Source organism: Myxocyprinus asiaticus, chromosome 13 (genome assembly GCF_019703515.2).
Source record: "Myxocyprinus asiaticus isolate MX2 ecotype Aquarium Trade chromosome 13, UBuf_Myxa_2, whole genome shotgun sequence".
Taxonomy (NCBI): Eukaryota; Metazoa; Chordata; class Actinopteri; order Cypriniformes; family Catostomidae; genus Myxocyprinus; species Myxocyprinus asiaticus.
In genome coordinates this window covers 4,001,435-4,021,972 of record NC_059356.1, presented here as the reverse complement: position 1 = coordinate 4,021,972, position 20,538 = coordinate 4,001,435, and the positions used below count along the sequence as shown (strand labels likewise).

The following is a 20,538-nucleotide window of genomic DNA, read 5'->3' as shown; positions in this document are numbered from 1 at the left end:
TTAACAATAGTGGCTGGAGACTCTATTTCCACATTCCTTACAATAGAATCACCAATTATTAGGGCTCTTTCAACATGATTCTCAGTGGGTGCATCACTGAGTGGGTAGAATCGGTTGGAAACCCTAACAGGAACAGGAGAGTGGTGTCGCTTTGCTGAGCTAGTATGTCACCGAGATGTCACCCAAACTTCCTGCTACAGGGGCTCTAGAGCCGGAACCAAAGTGTGTGTGTTGCTCACTGTTCTACCCATATCCAAAACAATATCTACTGGCTTCTTTTTCTCACTGACCTCCACTAGCGTTCGGATGCGTGTCTCTTACTCATTAACCTTCTCCGTCAGCCTGACTAATTCCTTACATTTATCTCATATGAATCCCTCACTGCTGATGGAAGAAGCTATTGTAACCATGTAACATGCAATGCAGGAAGAAATAACATGAGTGGATGCTATGACTTACCGCAATTGATTGTTGTTGTTGTTGGTTGTTGGTAGGTTTTGAGATCGATGTGAATCGCTCACGCAATTGTTTGTTGTTCTTGATAAGCGGTGCTTTGAGATAGATGCAATAATCCATGTAACACAGAGGAGAAAAACGGGTGCGCGCTGTAAAATACGCGCAGTTTAATCACGATAAAAATAGAGAGCGGATGCATGCGGAAAATGCATGCAGTTGAATCACGTTGAGAATAATACGGGGGAAAACTCATGGTAGGTGCCTGCAGCAACGGGTAAAATACACACAGATGAAACAGTAGAAAAGCGGAAAAACCCAAAACACGCTGTAAAATGACAAAGGATAAATGAGGAATGTATGAGAATAAGCAATGCTAAGCAGGCTAGCAGGCAACAAACACTCGTGTAGCATGCCGTTAGCAACAGGAACAGCATTCATAACGTTCTACTATTATTGTGAAATTTCACATTCTTAAAGTAGTGATCCTAACTGACCTAAGACAGGGAATGTTTTCTACAATTAAATGTCAGGAATTGTGAAAAACTGAGTTTAAATGTATTTGGCTAAGATGTATGTAAACTTCTTAAGTATTATATTTTCATTTGAGTAAAGCTGTACAGTATGTATGTAAACACAATTTGATCATAACATTTAATTAAAACATTTGGAATCCAGAAAAATTAAAACAGAAGAGGCATAAAAGACTTTATGCAGTTATTTTAGACAAGTAATTTTCTGTGTAATTTCATAAAAAATCTGAGATATTGTTTATTTGTTGCCTCGAGTTAGTATCGATACCGAGGTACCAGGGCTGGTATCGTACCAAAGCTAAAATTTTGGTATCGGAGCAAACCTACTGTGTAGATAAATAGGTTTAGTGTGCATTACAATGTGTTTTTTTTTTTTTTTTTTTTTGCAGAGTTCAGCATGTCCCGTGCAGCAACGAAGGGCTAAGCTTCTCTCTCTCTTGTGTGTTGTTTTTTCAAGTGGTGTTGCATTGTTGAAGTGATATTACGGTATTTCAGGTTGACAGGCAACTACATGATTTTTCAAATCTAAAGTGAAGTGCTCTTACACGGCTGACACCTCTCGTTGTTGTGTTCGGATACTCATCCACAGACTGTCACTTCCGCCTTTTTGTCGATTAGGCAATTTTTAAACTGAGTACTATAATCAAATCGCAAAATCGTAACAACCCTTCTGTTGCCTGAAAAATGGCTCATTCACAACAAAAGCGACGCAAATCCTTGCCGTCAGCACATTCATCTTTAAAAGGCGGAGGTGGTGGAGCTGATCAATTATCAATTTTATTCTGGTACAGTTAGTGGTGCAATGCACCTTTCAGCTGGTCCTCACTCCGCCTACTACGGATGAGAACAACAACTACCTAAAAAGTTTGCAAAACTATCAAGGAATCAGTATAAAAGCCAAGCAAGCAAGTTCTCTTGAGAAAATGTATATATCTACAAGCTGCGACAGCGATGACGTTTGTTGTTGATTTGCTCAACGAGAAAGAAAACATTTGAGATGCTTTCACAGACTATTTCAATTCACCTGCTGGACAAGTTGACTGGCAGAATGTTATTGACATGGACATCTACTTGTCCAATAAATTAACTAAAATTAAACGTAAAAAATTTACTAAATGAATCTATTTGCTTGGAGCAGTGTCGTAACCTGGCATAGGCGATACAGGCAGTCACACAGGGCAGCAGGGTTCTCTGGGGCAGCACAGGGCTACTTCTGCTGACATGAGACACTTGAAGCATATTCCGTCTAGGAATGTGCAAGAATGGTCAACCAGGCGACTAGTCTATCAACAACTGACTAGTCGATTAGTGGCATCAACTAGTAATTTTTAAACAATAAAAAATAATTATGCTTATTTATGTAATGAAGAGATGAACAACAAAAGGTGTTGGCAAAACATGCATTTAAGGGTGAAAAACCCAGCTACAGTAAAGTGCCTAGGGCTGCCCCTGACCAAAGATTTTCCTAGTCTACTATTATTCGTTAGTTTAAGCCGTTAGTTTTTTGGGGGGCATCAGAAAATGGTTTGAGTTCCAGGGCTGAGAAAGAATGTTATAACATTGCTAACACTGTTGTACATTACAGAGAAATACTAAACCATAACAATGAGCCTTTAAAATATACATTTTACAAGCGCACGCACGAAGCGAGACGCAGCGACACCGGCAAAAGCGGTAATGATTCTGAATGTGTCAGAAAAACCAGCAAGGACACTGTCTGAACATTTTGTTCATTTATAGAGAGAAATGCACATTAGGGTTGTGCCGACAGATGATGATCTCAGGGATCGACGATGGTCAGAGTGATCGCCAACAGCTGATGCTTTTGACGATGTCAAGACGATATTTGGCTCGTTTTCCCATTAATCTATTCAATTATTATTATTAGGCTATTATTATTATCAAATTAATATTACAAATAATTTGCCCGTAGACACACAGACATACGCTTGAAGAAACACACTTTATTATATTATTAAGAACAGATGGCAGAAAAGCCGTCATGCGCATGACAAGCTTTTGTACAGAGGTGTGCAGTCTTGTGGAACACGCGCATGTAAAAGTTTCTCACTCTTTTTTATGTCTTCATTTGTGTAAGTAATTTTCTGTCTGCATGTTTAGACGGATACTTGCCTGAAGGTAAATGGAAAGGTGGTTACTTATATATACAGTATATATATAATTTTTTTTTTTTTTTTTTTTTACCACTTCATTATTTTATTTGCTTTTTCATTTAGTTTGGAGTGCAATTTGAATTTAGAAATGTATTTGATTTAGGTTTTTTTGTTTTTTAAATAAATAAATTACATTTTCAATGCAAACTCGCTAACGCAAGAATATTCACTGATCCCTCAGCCATGCAATTGGATATTGCGATATATATATACGGCAGATATATATATATATGGCAGATATACAGGTGCATCTCAATAAATTAGAATGTCGTGGAAAAGTTCATTTATTTCAGTAATGTAACTCAAATTGTGAAACTCGTGTATTAAATAAATTCAATGCACACAGACTGAAGTAGTTTAAGTCTTTGGTTCTTTTAATTGTGATGATTTTGGCTCACATTTAACAAAAACCCACCAATTCACTATCTCAACAAATTAGAATATGGTGACATGCCAATCAGCTAATCAACTCAAAACACCTGCAAAGGTTTCCTGAGCCTTCAAAATGGTCTCTCAGTTTGGTTCACTAGGCTACACAATCATGGGGAAGACTGCTGATCTGACAGTTGTCCAGAAGACAATCATTGACACCCTTCACAAGGAGGGTAAGCCACAAACATTCATTGCCAAAGAAGCTGGCTGTTCACAGAGTGCTGTATCCAAGCATGTTAACAGAAAGTTGAGTGGAAGGAAAAAGTGTGGAAGAAAAAGATGCACAACCAACCGAGAGAACCGCAGTCTTACGATTGTCAAGCAAAATCGATTCAAGAATTTGGGTGAACTTCACAAGGAATGGACTGAGGCTGTGGTCAAGGCATCAAGAGCCACCACACACAGACGTGTCAAGGAATTTGGCTACAGTTGTTGTATTCCTCTTGTTAAGCCACTCCTGAACCACAGACAACGTCAGAGGCATCTTACCTGGGCTAAGGAGAAGAAGAACTGGACTGTTGCCCAGTGGTCCAAAGTCCTCTTTTCAGATGAGAGCAAGTTTTGTATTTCATTTGGAAACCAAGGTCCTAGAGTCTGGAGGAAGGGTGGAGAAGCTCATAGCCCAAGTTGCTTGAAGTCCAGTGTTAAGTTTCCACAGTCTGTGATGATATGGGGTGCAATGTCATCTGCTGGTGTTGGTCCATTGTGTTTTTTGAAAACCAAAGTCACTGCACCCGTTTACCAAGAAATTTTGGAGCACTTCATGCTTCCTTCTGCTGACCAGCTTTTTAAAGATGCTGATTTCATTTTCCAGCAGGATTTGGCACTTGCCCACACTGCCAAAAGCACCAAAAGTTGGTTAAATGACCATGGTGTTGGTGTGCTTGACTGGCCAGCAAACTCACCAGACCTGAACCCCATAGAGAATCTATGGGGTATTGTCAAGAGGAAAATGAGAAAAAAGAGACCAAAAAATGCAGATGAGCTGAAGGCCACTGTCAAAGAAACCTGGGCTGCCATACCACCTCGGCAGTGCCACAAACTGATCACATCCATGCCACGCCAAATTGAGGCAGTAATTAAAGCAAAAGGAGCCCCTACCAAGTATTGAGTACATATACAGTAAATGAACATACTTTCCAGAAGGCCAACAATTCACTAAAAATGTTTTTTTTTATTGGTCTTATGATGTATTCTAATTTTTTGAGATAGTGAATTGGTGGGTTTTTGTTAAATGTGAGCCAAAATCATCACAATTAAAAGAACCAAAGACTTAAACTACTTCAGTCTGTGTGCATTGAATTTATTTAATACACGAGTTTCACAATTTGAGTTGAATTACTGAAATAAATGAACTTTTCCACGACATTCTAATTTATTGAGATGCACCTGTATTCTGTTGTCTGGGAAAATACATCATGTGTGAATAAATTAATTTTGTTCCCTCCCACACATGATGTATTTTCCCGGACAACAGAATACCCAACCGGTAGAAAATGCACAGATGAAGTAGGTTCTTTGCCAGAGAGATGTTGGCCTTCACAACTGTTGGAAAGCCATCTTTCAAAATGTTGAACACACATTTTAAATGCAGATAATTTTTTTCCAGTTTCATTTGAATTTTTGGTTAAAATAAATAAAGTTCAAAGTTTGAAATCAAGGTGTCTTGCTTTATTGTGTAGGCTTAGCCCTAACCCTGCTTTACGAAAATTCCCCCATAGTACCACCTAGCATCCAATCAGCGGTAATACCGGTGTTCATCGGTTTCCTGTGGAGTTTTCTTTTTTCTGCGACCAACCGTCCAATCAAAACTTGGTCTACCAAGACTCTTCTCATCGACTAATGTTTGGTCAAATATTAGGGGGCAGCCCTAAAAGTGGCACAACAATATTTTACTATCTGACTTTTCGGCTCGGAGCAATGTTCCCGTTGTTTCATACATAATCCATAAGTCTCTGTTTTGATGACTTTGACAGTTTTGTGCACACAAAGGTTATAGTTATTAAGCTTATTTTTTGAATAGCCTGTCTGTTATCCTATTCAGGTGATGTGCTTAGCATGTATAGACTATTATTAACGAATGCAGCTGATTGGTGTCTTGTGGAAATTACTCCAGCCTAATTATACAGGGCTTCATTGATGACTAGTCAACTAACCGTCGACATAACCCACCAACTAGTCGATTTTGAAATTATGTCATTTAGCCCATCCCTAATTCTGTCCGGACAGTTTAGTTCACCGTTCTGTTTGCTCCTCTCATTTTAAATTAATTGGGATCTTGCACATAACTTCGAGCAGCTCCAAATGCTTTATTTTGATGCCCGATATCACTTCGGCTGCTATCTGTTTGTATCACAGAAATAGGATAAACGGTCTGCCCATGGAAAAAGTGTCTTTACCTGGTGATAATAATATCGGATGACAATAGTGCTGTACAGTATAGGTCAAATTGATTAAATTACAAAATAAAATCCTACCACTGCCTAATATACATCCACTGCTGTACATTTGCATTTTACTTAGTCTATTGGAGTACACTCTTTCGGGATTTGAACTTGAGACTTTTCTCATCCATTGGCAAAATTCACATAGGGAGTCATGTGATAACAGTAGTAATGTTTTGTAGTATATTCACTGGCATAGGGATAGGCGATATGGCCAATCTTTTTTATATCGTTCGATAGTAATATTTATCACAATATAATTTTAATACCATTAATGGATGAGAAAATGCAATCTACATGTGACATCTTTTTTTATGAAATTTCTCCAATTTCATCATCTTTCACTGAAAGACTTTGTGACGCTCCGCACTCCAGCTCAGTGGGTGGCAGTAATTCACCATAAACTGGATTGGCAACTGCCAATAAACATCACAAGAAGAAGAAATAAAAAATGTAAACATTTTTCTTGAACATTTTTCGTGCGTTCCATCTGTCTCGGAAGTCGGAGCTCCGAGTTATTTTCCGAGTTCCGAGACCGGAACTGACAAATGGAACGCCCCCCGATGTCGGAATTCCTACTCGGAAAGTCGGACGAACTCAGAGGACCCCGAGTTCAGAAAGCAAGATGGCTGTGAAGAGCATCGACTGTAGTATGCTGTGGGTTTAAAGTTTTTTTTAGCACTTTTGTCTTTTTTGTTTCCAGTTTAGTAAGTCGTATACACAATACTGTATTACCGTTGCATACAGGCATGTTGCTACGATCCTGTTATGCGTGAATTACTGCGTAATGTGTTGTTTATAAACTGGTACAGCTAAAATTGGCTAGGTCGCTGCTGCTGCTAACAACAATGGTTGCTGCAGCTATAAGAACAATGGTCAATGTTGCTACAACAACACTGCCTAACGTTACAAACTGTAAAACCGTTTACACATAAACCCCATTAGGCAAATTTATATTGCAAATATACGTCTGTACTTCCATAGGGCAGTGCCCTTTGTTTACACTGCTAGTTCGATTAAAACGTGGTTAACATGTTTTGATACAATCAAATACACGGAAACATTAACATACCTTCTCCGCTTTCTGTCATCTTCCTCGAGGTCTCTTAGGTGAAGGGCACACTTATTTTGTAGCTCTCTGTACTCCAAAAGAGCTAGTTCAACAATTACTTTCCTGGAGGCGTCCATCTTTTTTCCGACTTGTCGTTTTGTGTGTAAAAGGAACGCATCCAACTCGGATTTCTTTTTTTTTTTTTTTACGGATATGACATCGATCCGAGTCCTGAGCTCCAATTTCCAAGGCAAATGGAACGCAGCATATAGTACACAAACAAATCAACAGTACATAAATAAACATCAAATCAGAATTGTTGTTGTGTTCACTCGATAGCTGTTTTGCATTGTCAGTGTTGTCTCATTCAGTAGAGGTCGACCGATAGTAGATTTTACCTATATGATAACACTCAAAGTAAAATAGTGCTGAACTTTATATAAACAGTGCTGACTGAACCATGAAAATGTATTGTACTTTTTTAAATGAAATAAATATATAAATATTAAGATATATGAACTAATATTTGAATTTTAAAGTCAGCTGATTTTTAAATTGACACTGTTTCCTTAGTCCACAAGAGGGCGCAAAATATACATAAGCCATTCAGCACCATTATATTATTCCATAGAACATTCCTATCCTGGCTGTTAAAAAAGCGCATTTAATTTTAAACTAATGTGCATAAAATAAATAAAAAGTTTTAGTCGGCCCATTTTCTTAAATGTTAAGTCAAACGTAAAATGAGGGGGGAAACGCTTCAATAGACAGTTCACATGGTGTAACACTTGCACTGATTCCTACTACTCCAGACTAAAGACTAGATGTAGAACATATTGTGGGCTAAATATCTAAAATTACTCAAAGTTCAACATCGATATCGAAAATATACCTTTTCCGATAATATCGATATCGTTTTATCACCCAGCCCTAAGTGAAATTTAGCCAAATACCAATGAAATCCAAATTATTGAAGAATATCAAAAGTAGAAGACTGTAGGACATATATTCTGGTCAATAAAGGAGCGATGGATAGAGTTGCTCTTTACATGGTGAGTTGATGTCAGCTGAAATGGGGCCCTCCACTCAGATAATGATTTGATCTATTCTGCAATATTGACAAGTGTTGGGTTGAAGTTCAGAAAGATTAAAACGCTTTGTTAATCACCAAGACTATTTAAGATATCAGAAAGAGTTCATCTTTGTATAGAAGCATAATTATCAGGAAAACAAGATAATAAAACCTTCAAAATTTTATTGTTTTGATCAATCGATACTTAGGCTACATATCAGCCTCCAACTGATCACAGCTTATTGATTGTTTAATAATCACTCTATGCCATATTTCGAAACATCCATTTCGCAATTCAAAGTTGTGATCACTTGTCGGATGCATTTTCAAAGTTGTTTTGTGAGGGAAGATGGGGAATTTGTCCCCGGGTAAGATTTGATCTGTCTGTTATTATTCAGTTAATCAATTATTCAACTAAATTGTGAAAATAAATAATTTGATAGAAAATTTGAATTACAGATTTATATATATATATATATATATATATATATATATATATATATATATATAATCAAAATGTAAACGTTGCATCCTCGTTTCTTTAACAAGGTTATTTGTCAGCTCATATAATTTTATAAGTACAGTCATCAAATCTGTTCAACTGTCTGAATGTAAAGAATGAAGAATGAACACCAACCTGTTTGTTCGTCAGTGTGTTCGGTTTTAATTCTGCATGCTTCTGGATAAGCCATATCTTCACTCTCCTCTTTAATAAACATCTTTACAACAGTGTCACACAGATTTCACTTGTTTCCTGGAGTTTTACAATTCTCCCGCCGAAAATAAACACTGGAAATCAAACTTGTGAAATCACTTAAGAAATAAAACAGATGAAAGACACACATTTACTCTTATTCTTCTTCTTGTTTTCTAATGGAGATTCGCAAACAAATACAGTGCATTATCGCCACCTACTGACAGTATGGGCCAGATACATTTTTCTTTATAACCTACAAGAACATTATGATGCAGCAATTTTTTGCAACAATGCATTTAAAGTCTAGGCCTTCAGTGTGATTCATGCCATTAAGAAAACACAGTTTCACAATGAATAAGACACCCTATGCCTTTGGGCATCATACATTATGTCACAGCTAACTAATAATACCAACTGATATTTTAAAAACACGTCCACGCACGAAAGCCAAAACTTGAAATTACACTTAATGCTCAAGCAAGCCAAATTTTAACTGCAGCATGACTGCTTTGTCTCCCAAACAGACATTCAAAAATCATAATTTTTCATATGAATCTATCAAGGTGGTCTATAATACCTGGAAAAATCGATCTAATAATATTTGTGATTTAAATGTTGCTTGCAATACATTTTGTTTCATCAGGGTACACGGTTATGCTGCATTCCATTCAAGTTGGATGTGGAATATTCCTACTTGATTCCCTGATATTCGGAACTGCAACGCTCTCATTAGCTTAGCAGGGGTTTGACTCTCATTAGAGATGTCTCCTAGCAACCCAACTGATAAACAATGCTGCAGCCTAGAATTTGTGCTACAGGTGTACGATTATCAAAAGAGATTATAATGTTTTATACACCTGTTTCTGCAGGTGTTTGTTAAACAAGCTTTAATATCATGTAATGTGGAAACAAACTCATTTATCGATATTACTTAATAAAGTGAATGTTTATCACTTTGAATATCTCCCTGAGTGTCCATATTTGTGTGACATCATGCCCCTGCATCTCGGTGAAATCAGAGTTGAGAATTTCTGCACGAGCCTACAAGTTGTAATTCTGATTTAAAGATGCATTCCATTGCACTTTTCCTAGTAGGAAGTTGTAAAATCTGACTTTCCGAGTTGAATGGAATGCAGCACTACTTTTCAAAACTTGATCCGACATTGAATGCTCAAGCAGCCTAATTTACGCTTAGAAAACTCCTGATGCTGCTATAACAATGCAAAAGGCACTTACCAATTTACTTGAAGTGAAAATCAGTCCTCCTTTCCTGTTTAATAAATTAAGCAATCACACGATCATGCAGAACATCTCATGTTTTTAAATCCATAAAGATCTCTTTCTCAACGGCAATAACAGCAGTGATGACAGCTGACTCGTCAGCAAGATCTCGCACTCTTAACTTTCAAATTACGTACATCACTTAAAGCGTGATTGTGTCACTCAAGGCCAGTTAGAAGTCCTCGACTGGGACATGTCCTAAAGACCACACTCACCAAGAACAAATAAATCAGTCTGATGGGCTGATGAATCCGACTTTAGTTGCTCATCCATTTGCACTGTTGAGGGATTCTGTTGAAATTCTGAAGGCCTGAGGGAGTGGAGCTCAGACTCAAGCGCTGCTTCTGCTAAGGAGCATGACTTCGGGCATGCGATTTGTGAAACAATTGTCACACTTTTCTTGTAAGCATCAAGGAATAAATTCTAATTGGATAAACTTTTAGTTTTTCTCTATTTGTTTGTAGATTAATTTAGAGTGGAAAGCGATTAAAAATGCATAGGTATAAAGGTGATTGAGAATGAAAGGATGAAAAAATATTTATTTATTTCAGTAGTTCGTATGTTAATGTAATCTTGTGTTGAAGCAGTAAACGTATCTGGTTTGCTGTCCGTATACTGGAGGGCTTGGCGCTCGAGACTCAACTCGAGTCCTGATTAACCACCCGGACTTTACTTATTTAAATAATGGATCTAGAGAATATGTGGAGATGGGGTGGAGGTGGGATGTCAGGAGAGTTGTTACAGGAAGCAGGTAAGCAGCGGCTTAAATACTCCTGCCCGTGGGCTGTGATTTGTCAGATTAAAATTAACATGCTCCTCCCGAACCTCTGTTAATTAACTCCATTTCAGTAACTCGACTCGAGTCCTGATTACCCCCAAAAAGGCATTAAGATGAAAGAACAGTACCATGACTATGGCAGGAATTATTTAGGACAACAAGCCAGCAACAATTCTGTTTGGTAAATTGGCTTGGCGGATGTTTCTGAATTGTATTTCCCCAAAAAAATGTTTACAGAGGGAGTACTTTAGCATTTGTTTGAAGGTGCGTTCTTAAACGATTGCTGGTCAAGAGGCTACGCTGCGATCCGAATGAGAGACCACCACTCATCGTAAAAGTGGGTGGCCTCACAGTATGCGAACAGGGAAGGTGAAAATGAGAGTTGGCTTGTGCTGCATTCGAAAGGGTGGGCTCACACTGCAATTCAAATGGGAGACTGTTCTAAGAGAGAGAGGTTTAACTCACAGCGTTTGAATGGGTAAGCCCAGCAAGCAGTCGAACAGGGAAGGTGAGAATGAGAGTTGGCTCACACTGTGTTCGAAAGGGAGGGCTCACACTGTGATTTGAACAGGAGACTGCTCCATAGAGAGAGAGCGTTCGCGGCATTCGAACGGGTAAGCCCAGCAAGCAATCGAACGGGGAGAATGAGAACGAGAGTTGGTTTGCGCTGCGTTCGAAAGGGAGGGCTCACAATGCAATTCGAATGGGAGACTGCTCTATAAAGAGAGAGCGCTCACGGCATTCGAACGGGTAAACCCAGCAAGCAGTCGAATGGGGGAAGTGAGCACTAGTTGGCTCACGTTGTGTTCGAAAGGGAGGGCTCACACTGCGATTCCAATGGGAGATTGCTCCATAGAGAGAGAGAGAGTGCTCACAGCATTCAAACGGGTAAGCCCAGCAAGCAATCGAACAGGGAAAATGAGAACGAGAGGAACGGGGCTTGTTTGCAGGGGTAGCCTCACTCAATAGACTGCCCATAGATAGGGAAATATGGTGCTTGAGAAGAGGTGGTGACCGCTATCTCCTGTAATGCTAACTGCAGCTGCTGAGAAGCAAAGACCAAAAGGCTTCGGCGGAAGCAGGGTAAAAATGCTGCTGCGGCAGTAAAGTAAGCCTCCTGCGGGAGCAGAGTTTATAGCACTGCTGTGGCAGTGGATTGAGTATTTGGGGGCATAGTGAAGGAGCTCCTGTGGGAGCGCTGCTGTGTTTCCTTTGCTGTAGATGCACTTCTATGAAAGTATGGAACTTAGACACTGAAAGCGCCTGTGGAGAAAATATTAACAACTGTGTACACACAATTGGTATGGGTGGGGCACTGTTGCTGTGGTATCGAGTAGGGCACAAAAGACTTCATTAGATTTATTAACACTTGTAATGAAAGCAAAGTTTAGTTTGTACTTACCTGTAGTGGAGCAAATGGTTAGTTAGGAATATGTAAATTTATTACCTTTATATACGTCTGTAAGGGAAGCAAAAGGTTAGTTATGGAAAACATATCAATTACGTTCATATGCAGCTTTGAGGAAAGCAAAATTTAGTTAAGAATACAAATTTATTACATTTGTCATGGCGGGGCACTGTTGCTGCGGTATTAAGTAGGGCACAAAAGACTTTATTAGAATCATCAACACCTGTAAGGGAAGCAAAGGTTAGTTTGTACTTACCTGTAGAAGGAGCAAATATTAGTTAGGAATATGTACCTTTATATACATCTGTAAGGGAAGCAGAAGGTTAGTTATGGAAAACGTGTCAATTACATTTATATGCAGCTTTGAGGGAAGCGAAAGGTTAGTTAAGAATACAACTTTATTACATTTGTCATGGCAGGGCACTGCTGCGGCAGTATAAAAATGCAAAAGGAGTGATGCTGTGGCATAATTGAGTGTGTGCGGGCAATGCTTTGGCAGTATCAAGCGTGGGCGGGCGCTGCGGCACATTATCTGGTGGGGCACTGTGGCTGCAGTATCAAATATGGCACACATAGTTTATCACATTTAGGCACACCTTATTGTGTGTCGGGCTCATTTCGACCATGAGCAAAGAACATGCCAATGCCACGGTTAACGGGAAAAGCTAAAAGGCTCTTAAGATTACTGCACCACCACTGCACTCGAACAGGAGAATTCATACTGTGTTTCGGACGGGAGAGCCCACGGAATGAATGACATGAAATCTCACACTGCATTCGAATGGAAGAGCCCACACTGCAATTCGATGGGAAAGCCTGCATAGCGTTCGAACAGGAGGGCCCACACTGCATTCGAATGACGGGTGGCACAGAGTAAAGAATCTTGCTGAATTGCGGTTTGTGATGGGTATATATTTATGAGCTGTGCCCCTAGAGTTTTAATAAGAGGGAACAGGAAACATGATTGAGGTGTTGTGGGAGATTTAGTGGCAAGGCCCGAAAGGTTCAGCAGTTGCGGCACCTGGAAAAACACATTTGCATTGCTTTGCGGTGTGGTGGAAGTTTGTCGCATGGTCCAAAGGACACCGCAGTTGCAGCACCTGTACAGCACCTTTGCGGTGTGGTGGGAGTTTGTCGCATGCTACAGCACATTTGCGCTGCTTTGCGGTGTGGTGGGAGTTTTTTGCATTGTCGAAGGACACCGCAGTTGCGGCACCTGTAGAGCACGTTTGCACTGCTTTGTTGTGTCGTGGGGGTTTGTTGCATGACCCAAAAGATGCCTACAGCACGTTTTTGGAGCCGAAGGCAGAAGCACCGCAGTTGTGCTTTCTTAACTAAAATGGTTGCCATTTTTGGCTCCTCGGTAGGTAATGGTGAAGTCTTGGAAAGACACCTAGATAGAGAAAGTGAGAGGTAAACCAGTGTGCAGTCCAGTGACAGGAATTTAAATGGGCTCTCGCAGAGACCTGCTGCAGTAATTTTGGTGAGACCCTGCAGAAGGCGAAATTTCAGGCGTTGCTGTAGAAAAGACAAAATAATCATATTTAGGTGAAACTTTAGAAAACATGTGCTGGGAAATACAGTACATCTTAATAAACAATGTGAAAAAAACAGCATAAAATGATCTGAGAAATAAGAGCTTTGGCTCTGTAATGCATGCAGATATGCATGGACTTGCAATCATCATTGAAGGATTGACTTGAGGCCATTCACTCCTAGGAGTATAATTGTCGCCTGTAGTACAATATACATCTTGCATAGGAAATGCATCACATAACAATAGGAGTGAAATATCTAGAAATGCGTTGAGTTGCAGCTCTGCACTGCATACAGAAATGCAAGAGAAATGTGCTGGGAAATACAGTACATCTTAATAAACAATGTGAAAAACAGCATAAAATGATCTGAGAAATAAGAGCTTTGGCTCTGTACTGCATGCAGATATGCAGGAGAAATGGACTTGCAATCATTACTGAAGGATACACTTGTGGTCATTCGCTCCTTTGGAGTATGACTGCCCCCTGCTGTACAATATACGTCAATATATGTCAATAATGCTGAGAGGAAGCGAGACACGTTGCAGAATGATTATGAATGAGTTGGAATGCGGCACATGATCTGCCTCTTTCGGAGACGAATTCGACTCGTGTCTGTTCGGACAGAGGCCGTGTATAACTGCAGTGTGCTGTGGAATGGTCAGAGCGAGTGCTGCGCGGCAGCAAATTTGCGTTAAAATGTCTGCGTTGGTTTGAAAATAATTTGTTATTAGATTATCGGTCGGTTGAAGGGAGTTCTGTGTTGCATGATGCCCCTGTGTTCAGAATTAAATAAATCACGCTCCGAAGGGCACTTTGGAGGGAGAAACAATCGTGATATTCATGTTAGAAGATGACGAACAATCGCTGAATAGAGCATGCCCCCTAAACAAGCTGTGGCATGATAATGAGGCTGACAGGCAACACCTGTGCGGTAGAACCTGATTAAAAATGCTGGTAGTTGAAATGGTGGTTGGACTGAATAGTTAATCTTTGTTTCTTTCACTTTCAAATAAAATTGAATTCTAATGGCATGAAGCTGGAACAGCGCCCGTTCGCAGAGAAAGCAGGCACTGCTTTCCGGGTGGAAAGTTTAGATAAGAGAACATATGAGCAGTCGTAGAGAGCTGTTTCACATTTTTAAAGTGCAGGAGCAGCCAGTATGCGGCAGCAACTTCGCGCTATAAATTGCTTCATCGAATGGAGCATAGAAAGACAGACAGGGTAAAAAATATATAAATATATATTTATAACAACACTTAACGTGGTAGCCATCAATACTGCTAAAAAACAAAGAGCTGCTGTGGCAGCTTCTGTTGAATAACGAGACTGTTTGGATGGAAGAGCTGTTCTGGTGGAGCCGAATGCTTTGCAGGGAAGTTGCATCCGATGATCTGTCTGCCTGGGTTTGTTTGTGGGAAATGGGCGGGGCCGAATGCCGGAAAGACTCTCATGTCAGGAGAGTTGTCACAAGAAGCAGGTAAGCAGCGGCTTATATACTCCTGCTCGTGGGCTGTGATTTGTCAGATTAAAATTAACATGCTCCTCCCAAACCTCTGTTAATTAACTCCATTTGGCATGTTTGGCCAGCAGAGAAGGCTTTGCTGGCCCTGAGAAATCGCCACTGTTACCGACAGTATACATTATATAGTCAGGAAAATCTTGGATTACATTTTTAGAGTGTATGTAAATGTACAATCAAAAAAAATTACTTTTAGAGTAGGTTTAAAGGGGACCTATTATGCAAAATTCACTTTTACATGGTGTTTGAACATAAATGTGAGTCGGCAGTGTGTGTACACAACCACTATACAATGTTAAAAGTCCACCCACTCCTCTTTCTTATATTTCTATGAATCAAAAACTGTCTCAAAGTGATTGGTTCACTCAAAGTGAGAGTCGCAGGTCTCGCCCACGACTGGTGACAGACTCCACCCTATTATCATAGATCCTCCCCTGAGTGATCTACACACAGTCCGCCATTTTTTTCTGTGCTGGAGCAGCTACAGTGAGAAGAATAATGTCTCAACTTCATAAGCGTCATAAGTGTTCTGTTGTTGGCTGTAAAAGTGAACATAAGAGTCTTCATTTACTCCTGGCATCAGAGTCACTGAAGACGCAGTGGGCAAGTTTTGTTTTTGAAGCAAATGTGCTCCAAAACATACCAAAATTTTTGTATGTTTGTGCAGATCATTTTACACTGTGAAATGAGGGTCAATATAAAGCAGGACTTTCCAAAAATTTGATTCTCAAGCATGGATCAGTACCAACTGTTCATGTTCCAGCTTTATATCCTGAAGATGTAAGTATCGCACTTTATATTTTGTGAATGTTTGCAAATCGCCTTTCCGAATGTGCTTGTTAGCTGATTCCACGGCTAATGCAGCTAAAGTTACCATTGTCTCTGATTGTATTCACGGAGACCAGAGCAAAGTCGTTATTTTTATGCTTACTGTCTGTATAATTCATAACCGCACCTTTATTATGCACAATACAGTAAGGTGATTGTCTTTCTGAAAACTATGTGTGTTTTCTGTGAACATAAGAGAGTTGTACTAAAAGTGGTTCTGATTTGATGTTGCTGTAGTATCCGAAGCAGAGCTGTAAAGGCACAGCCCTCTTCCGGAAAGGGGGCGGGGAGCAGCAGCTAATTTGCATTTAAAGAGACACACACGAAAACAGTGTGTTTTTGATTCCACCCAAAAAGAGGCATTTACAACATGGTATAATAAATGATCCGTGAGGTATTTTGAGCTGAAACTTCACAGACACATTCTGGGGACACCTGAGACTTATATTACATCTTATAAAAAGGGCATTAATAGGTCTCCTTTAAAAGTGGGTACTTTTTACTCTCACTCAAATTAAATTTCTAATGAAAAAATGTTACTTTTACTTCGTTACAATGGGTGGTGTTCTTGCCGTTACATTACTGGGTTTAATTTTAGTTAATGTGTAATTAATTGAGAGATTACTGAATGGGACATTTACAACAACGGAAGTTCACACAGCTGCTCGCACAGTCACAGACTGTCACTCAAGCCGAGTCCATCACTGCTGCAGCATCATGCTCTTCATAAGTGAAACACTTTCTTCACTCTGCACAGTGAAAAAAGAATAGTTTTGTCATGAAGCACCATTTTACACAAAGTCAAGCAGATATTTCAAGATTAAAATTGCAGCTTCAACTTAAAGCAGCATGCTGAGTTAAGTTGGGGCTCTAATGATAACGCAGGCTTTTCTCTGTCATGATGGATGGTAATTTTCAGGGTGATTCTGTAAATATGGACTCTTGTGACATCAGTTTTTAAGTGTACATTTTTAAATCAGTGCAGCAATATATCAGAGCACTTTGTCCCACATCCCGCAAGCAGTATTTACACATTTACCCCACACCCTTGTGGGGTACTGGAAACTATAGCAGCTACTTCAGACGAATTAACTGTATAAATCCATGTAAACATCCACGTTAAGTGTAAATGCCTTGTGCTCTGCCAAACATGTATTGACAACTGGAGTTCGAACAGACAGCACTTCTGCGCGTGGTGCCCTTCGCAGGCTGCGTACCCTGCATTTAGGGAGCGGCGGTACTGTGTACAGAACTAATGATCTAAATTCTGTCGACACTGAAAACTGTAACTACACTGAAATAAGAACTTAAAGCTATGAAATAGCAAAATAGGCATTAATAAAATTTAAGAGCCCTTGAAGGCATAGTTCAAGAATTTCTCAGCTCTTTTGGTCCATACAATACAAGTGAATGGGCACCAACATTTTAAAACTAAAAAAAATCACAGCATAAAAGTAATCCATAAGACACCAGTGGTTAAATCCATATCTTCAGAAGCGATGGGATAGGTGTGGATGAGAATCAGATCTCTTTCACATTCTTCTTCTTTTGTTTTTGGTGAGTCACATTCTTATCTGCATATCACCCCCTGCTGTGCTGGGAGAAGAACTTCTAGAAAAAATGACTTAAATATTTATCTGTTTCTCACCCACACCTCTCATATCACTTCTGAAGATATGGGTTTAACCACTGGAGTTGTATTTTATGGTGCCTGCATTTGCTTTTTGGACCATCATAATTTGTGTTCTGCAGAAGCAAGCAAGCCATACAGCCATTTGGGATGGCATGAGTGTGAGTAAATGATGAGAGAATTTAAATTTTTGGGTGAACTATCCCTTTAAAGTGATAGCTCAGCCATAATTTAATATTCCGTCATCATTTCCCTACCCTCATGTTGTTCCAAACCCATGTGACCTTCTGTATTCTGTGGAACACAAAAGATGTCAGCCAGAATGTTTGGGACTGACAGTCTCAGTCACCATTCCCTTTCAAAATATATAGAAAAAAATAAAACATTCACTGAAAGAAAATATTGACTTAGGCAAACATTCTGTCTAATATCTCCTTACTGTATTGCATGGAAGAAAGAAAGTCATACGGGTTTGGAACAACATGATGGTGAATGATGACAGAATTTCCATTAATAATAATAATAATAATTCTGTAATACATGTTAAATGTGTATTATGTAATGAATATAGGAGAGTTAACATCCATTATGTCATTTTTGAAAGTAACAAGTTACTCACTGCTTGAGTACTCTTTAAATTGGATACTTTCTTACTCTTACTCAAGTAATTATTTATGTTAGTACTTTTAATTCTACTTGAGTAATTATTTCTTTAAAGTAATTGTACTTTTACTTGAGTTCAGTTTTTGGCTACTCTACCCACCTCTGCTTCTGACCTAATTGTTGTTTATTTGATGTCACATGCATTTGAGTATGATTAGCTTGTAAACTACATACAAACTACAAACTGCCTGTAACTAGATGTGCAGAATAGATTGAGAAATATTTTTTTTAAATGAATTTAATGTTCCAAAAACAATAAAGTAACACCAGTGACAAAAAGATGACACAAGCTTTCTTTAAATCAATATTTTAAAAATAAGTCTGTTAAGCTGACATTTACTGTATGTGGATTCATAAAGCCAAGGGGCTAACCAAGAAATGTTATCTAGGTTTAATGATTAAAAATAAAATATATTTTCAGACATTGTGCTACCTCAGATGTGGACATTTCTGTAGAGTGACCTTGAACCATTTTGACAATGTTGCTTAAATGCATTAAAGAAAACGTTCTTAATGGATCAAAATATGAGAATTGATATGATTTTTTGTGTGTGTGTGAGTTATGTGTCTGTTTCTGGGCGAAATAAAAAAGGCACATAAAATGTTCTTACTCCTGCAATTTTGGCATTACAAATGCATCCATGTATGGTAAAAGATCAGACCAGTTATGTTTGCAAATCAACATCACAAAATAAAAAGAAATTAAAACATTTGATAAAAAAATCATTGTCTATCTTTTTCTTCTGCACTAGTATCTGTACTACACCAGCCACTGTGAGAACTTGCCAGTGTGATACTGCAGATATTGTTGACTTTTGAATGACAAATTGCTTATGTTTCTCATTTGTAAGTCGCTTTACAAAAAAGCGCCTGCTACTGTAAATGAATAAATGTAAATGTAAAAGTTACAAAATCAAAAGGCCATTCATGTGCAACCTCACCCCACACCCATTCAAATACACTTGGAGACATACCAAATGTATATCAGCTGAAAAATAAAAGTATTTAAGAAAGTAGAAAAATTAGAGGGGTCAATAAGTTATAAACAATTGTCTGCCTTTTCCTGATTAATATGTAATAATGTAATCCATACAAAGGTACATGTAATCTAATGAGTGTTTTAAAATGCAATTTGATCTAGTTACATGTAGGCTAGTTGTTTTTCTAATCTGATTATGCAATCCAAATTACATATAATCTATTATTTCCCAGCACTATAAATATGAGGAGAAGAAATCCACAAATTACTCATGTTTGGGTTTGGGTACAAAACTCTAGAAATAATTGTGATTTGAGAGAAGGGTTTTTCTAATTATTACATCTCTTATGGAGTATACTAACAGCACTGAATAAAAGAATGGGAGTGTGATACCTTAAATGTGCTCGTAGATCTTAAACTAGATGTAATACTGCAACAGCATTATTGTAGTCTTGCCTTTTTATAGTCTTTTAAAGAAACAGTTGCACCTTTCAATGTAATAAAATCAAATAAGAGAAACTCCCCTTGCTCAAAGAAAATATCAGCAGATCGAAAAATCTAACTTCCGCATGTTCCGCGGTGTTTAAATGTGTTCTTGCTCTGGTCCATACTGTCAGTAGGTGGCAATAATGTGCTATATTAGTTTGTGATTGCCACTATTAGACACAAAGAAGAAAAAGATTCCCCGCGCAGAATATTTCTACAGTGACTTCACAAGTTTTATTTCCAGTGTGTTTATTTTTGGCGGGAGATTGGTGAGTTGTCTATAACGCAGTAAAACTCCAGGAAACAAGTGAAATCTGTGTGACACTGTTGTAAAGATGTTTATTAAAGAGGAGAGTGAAGATATGGCTTATCCAGAAGCATGCAGAATTAAAACCGAACACACTGACGAGCAAACAGGTTGGTGTTCATTCTTCATTCTCTATATGTAGTTTGACTGTGGTTATAAAATCATAGGACATGGCTCTTCAGCTTGTTTCTTGCAGGGCCAGGTATGCAAATAAAAACTTGGTGGGGGCAAATGTTAAACTTTACCTTTACATTTAAACAGCGAT

General features: G+C 38.7%; 1 protein-coding gene across 8 annotated transcripts in view; it reads right to left on the bottom strand.

The window, feature by feature from the left end:
* Window positions 1-20,538, bottom strand: part of LOC127450331 (gastrula zinc finger protein XlCGF57.1-like) — a 296,850-nt gene that overhangs the window by 89,195 nt on the left and 187,117 nt on the right. Inside the window, exon 1 of one of the 8 annotated variants that reach the window (XM_051714347.1) lies at window positions 8,797-9,030. The exons of 6 other annotated variants lie outside the window; for them this stretch is intronic. In XM_051714347.1, coding sequence (XP_051570307.1) covers window positions 8,797-8,878 — 82 coding nt within the window. In that variant the 5' untranslated portion in view covers window positions 8,879-9,030. Of the gene's footprint in view, window positions 1-8,796; window positions 9,031-20,538 lie in introns of those variants that run through there. One more of the 8 variants, XM_051714355.1, reaches the window with a different exon arrangement.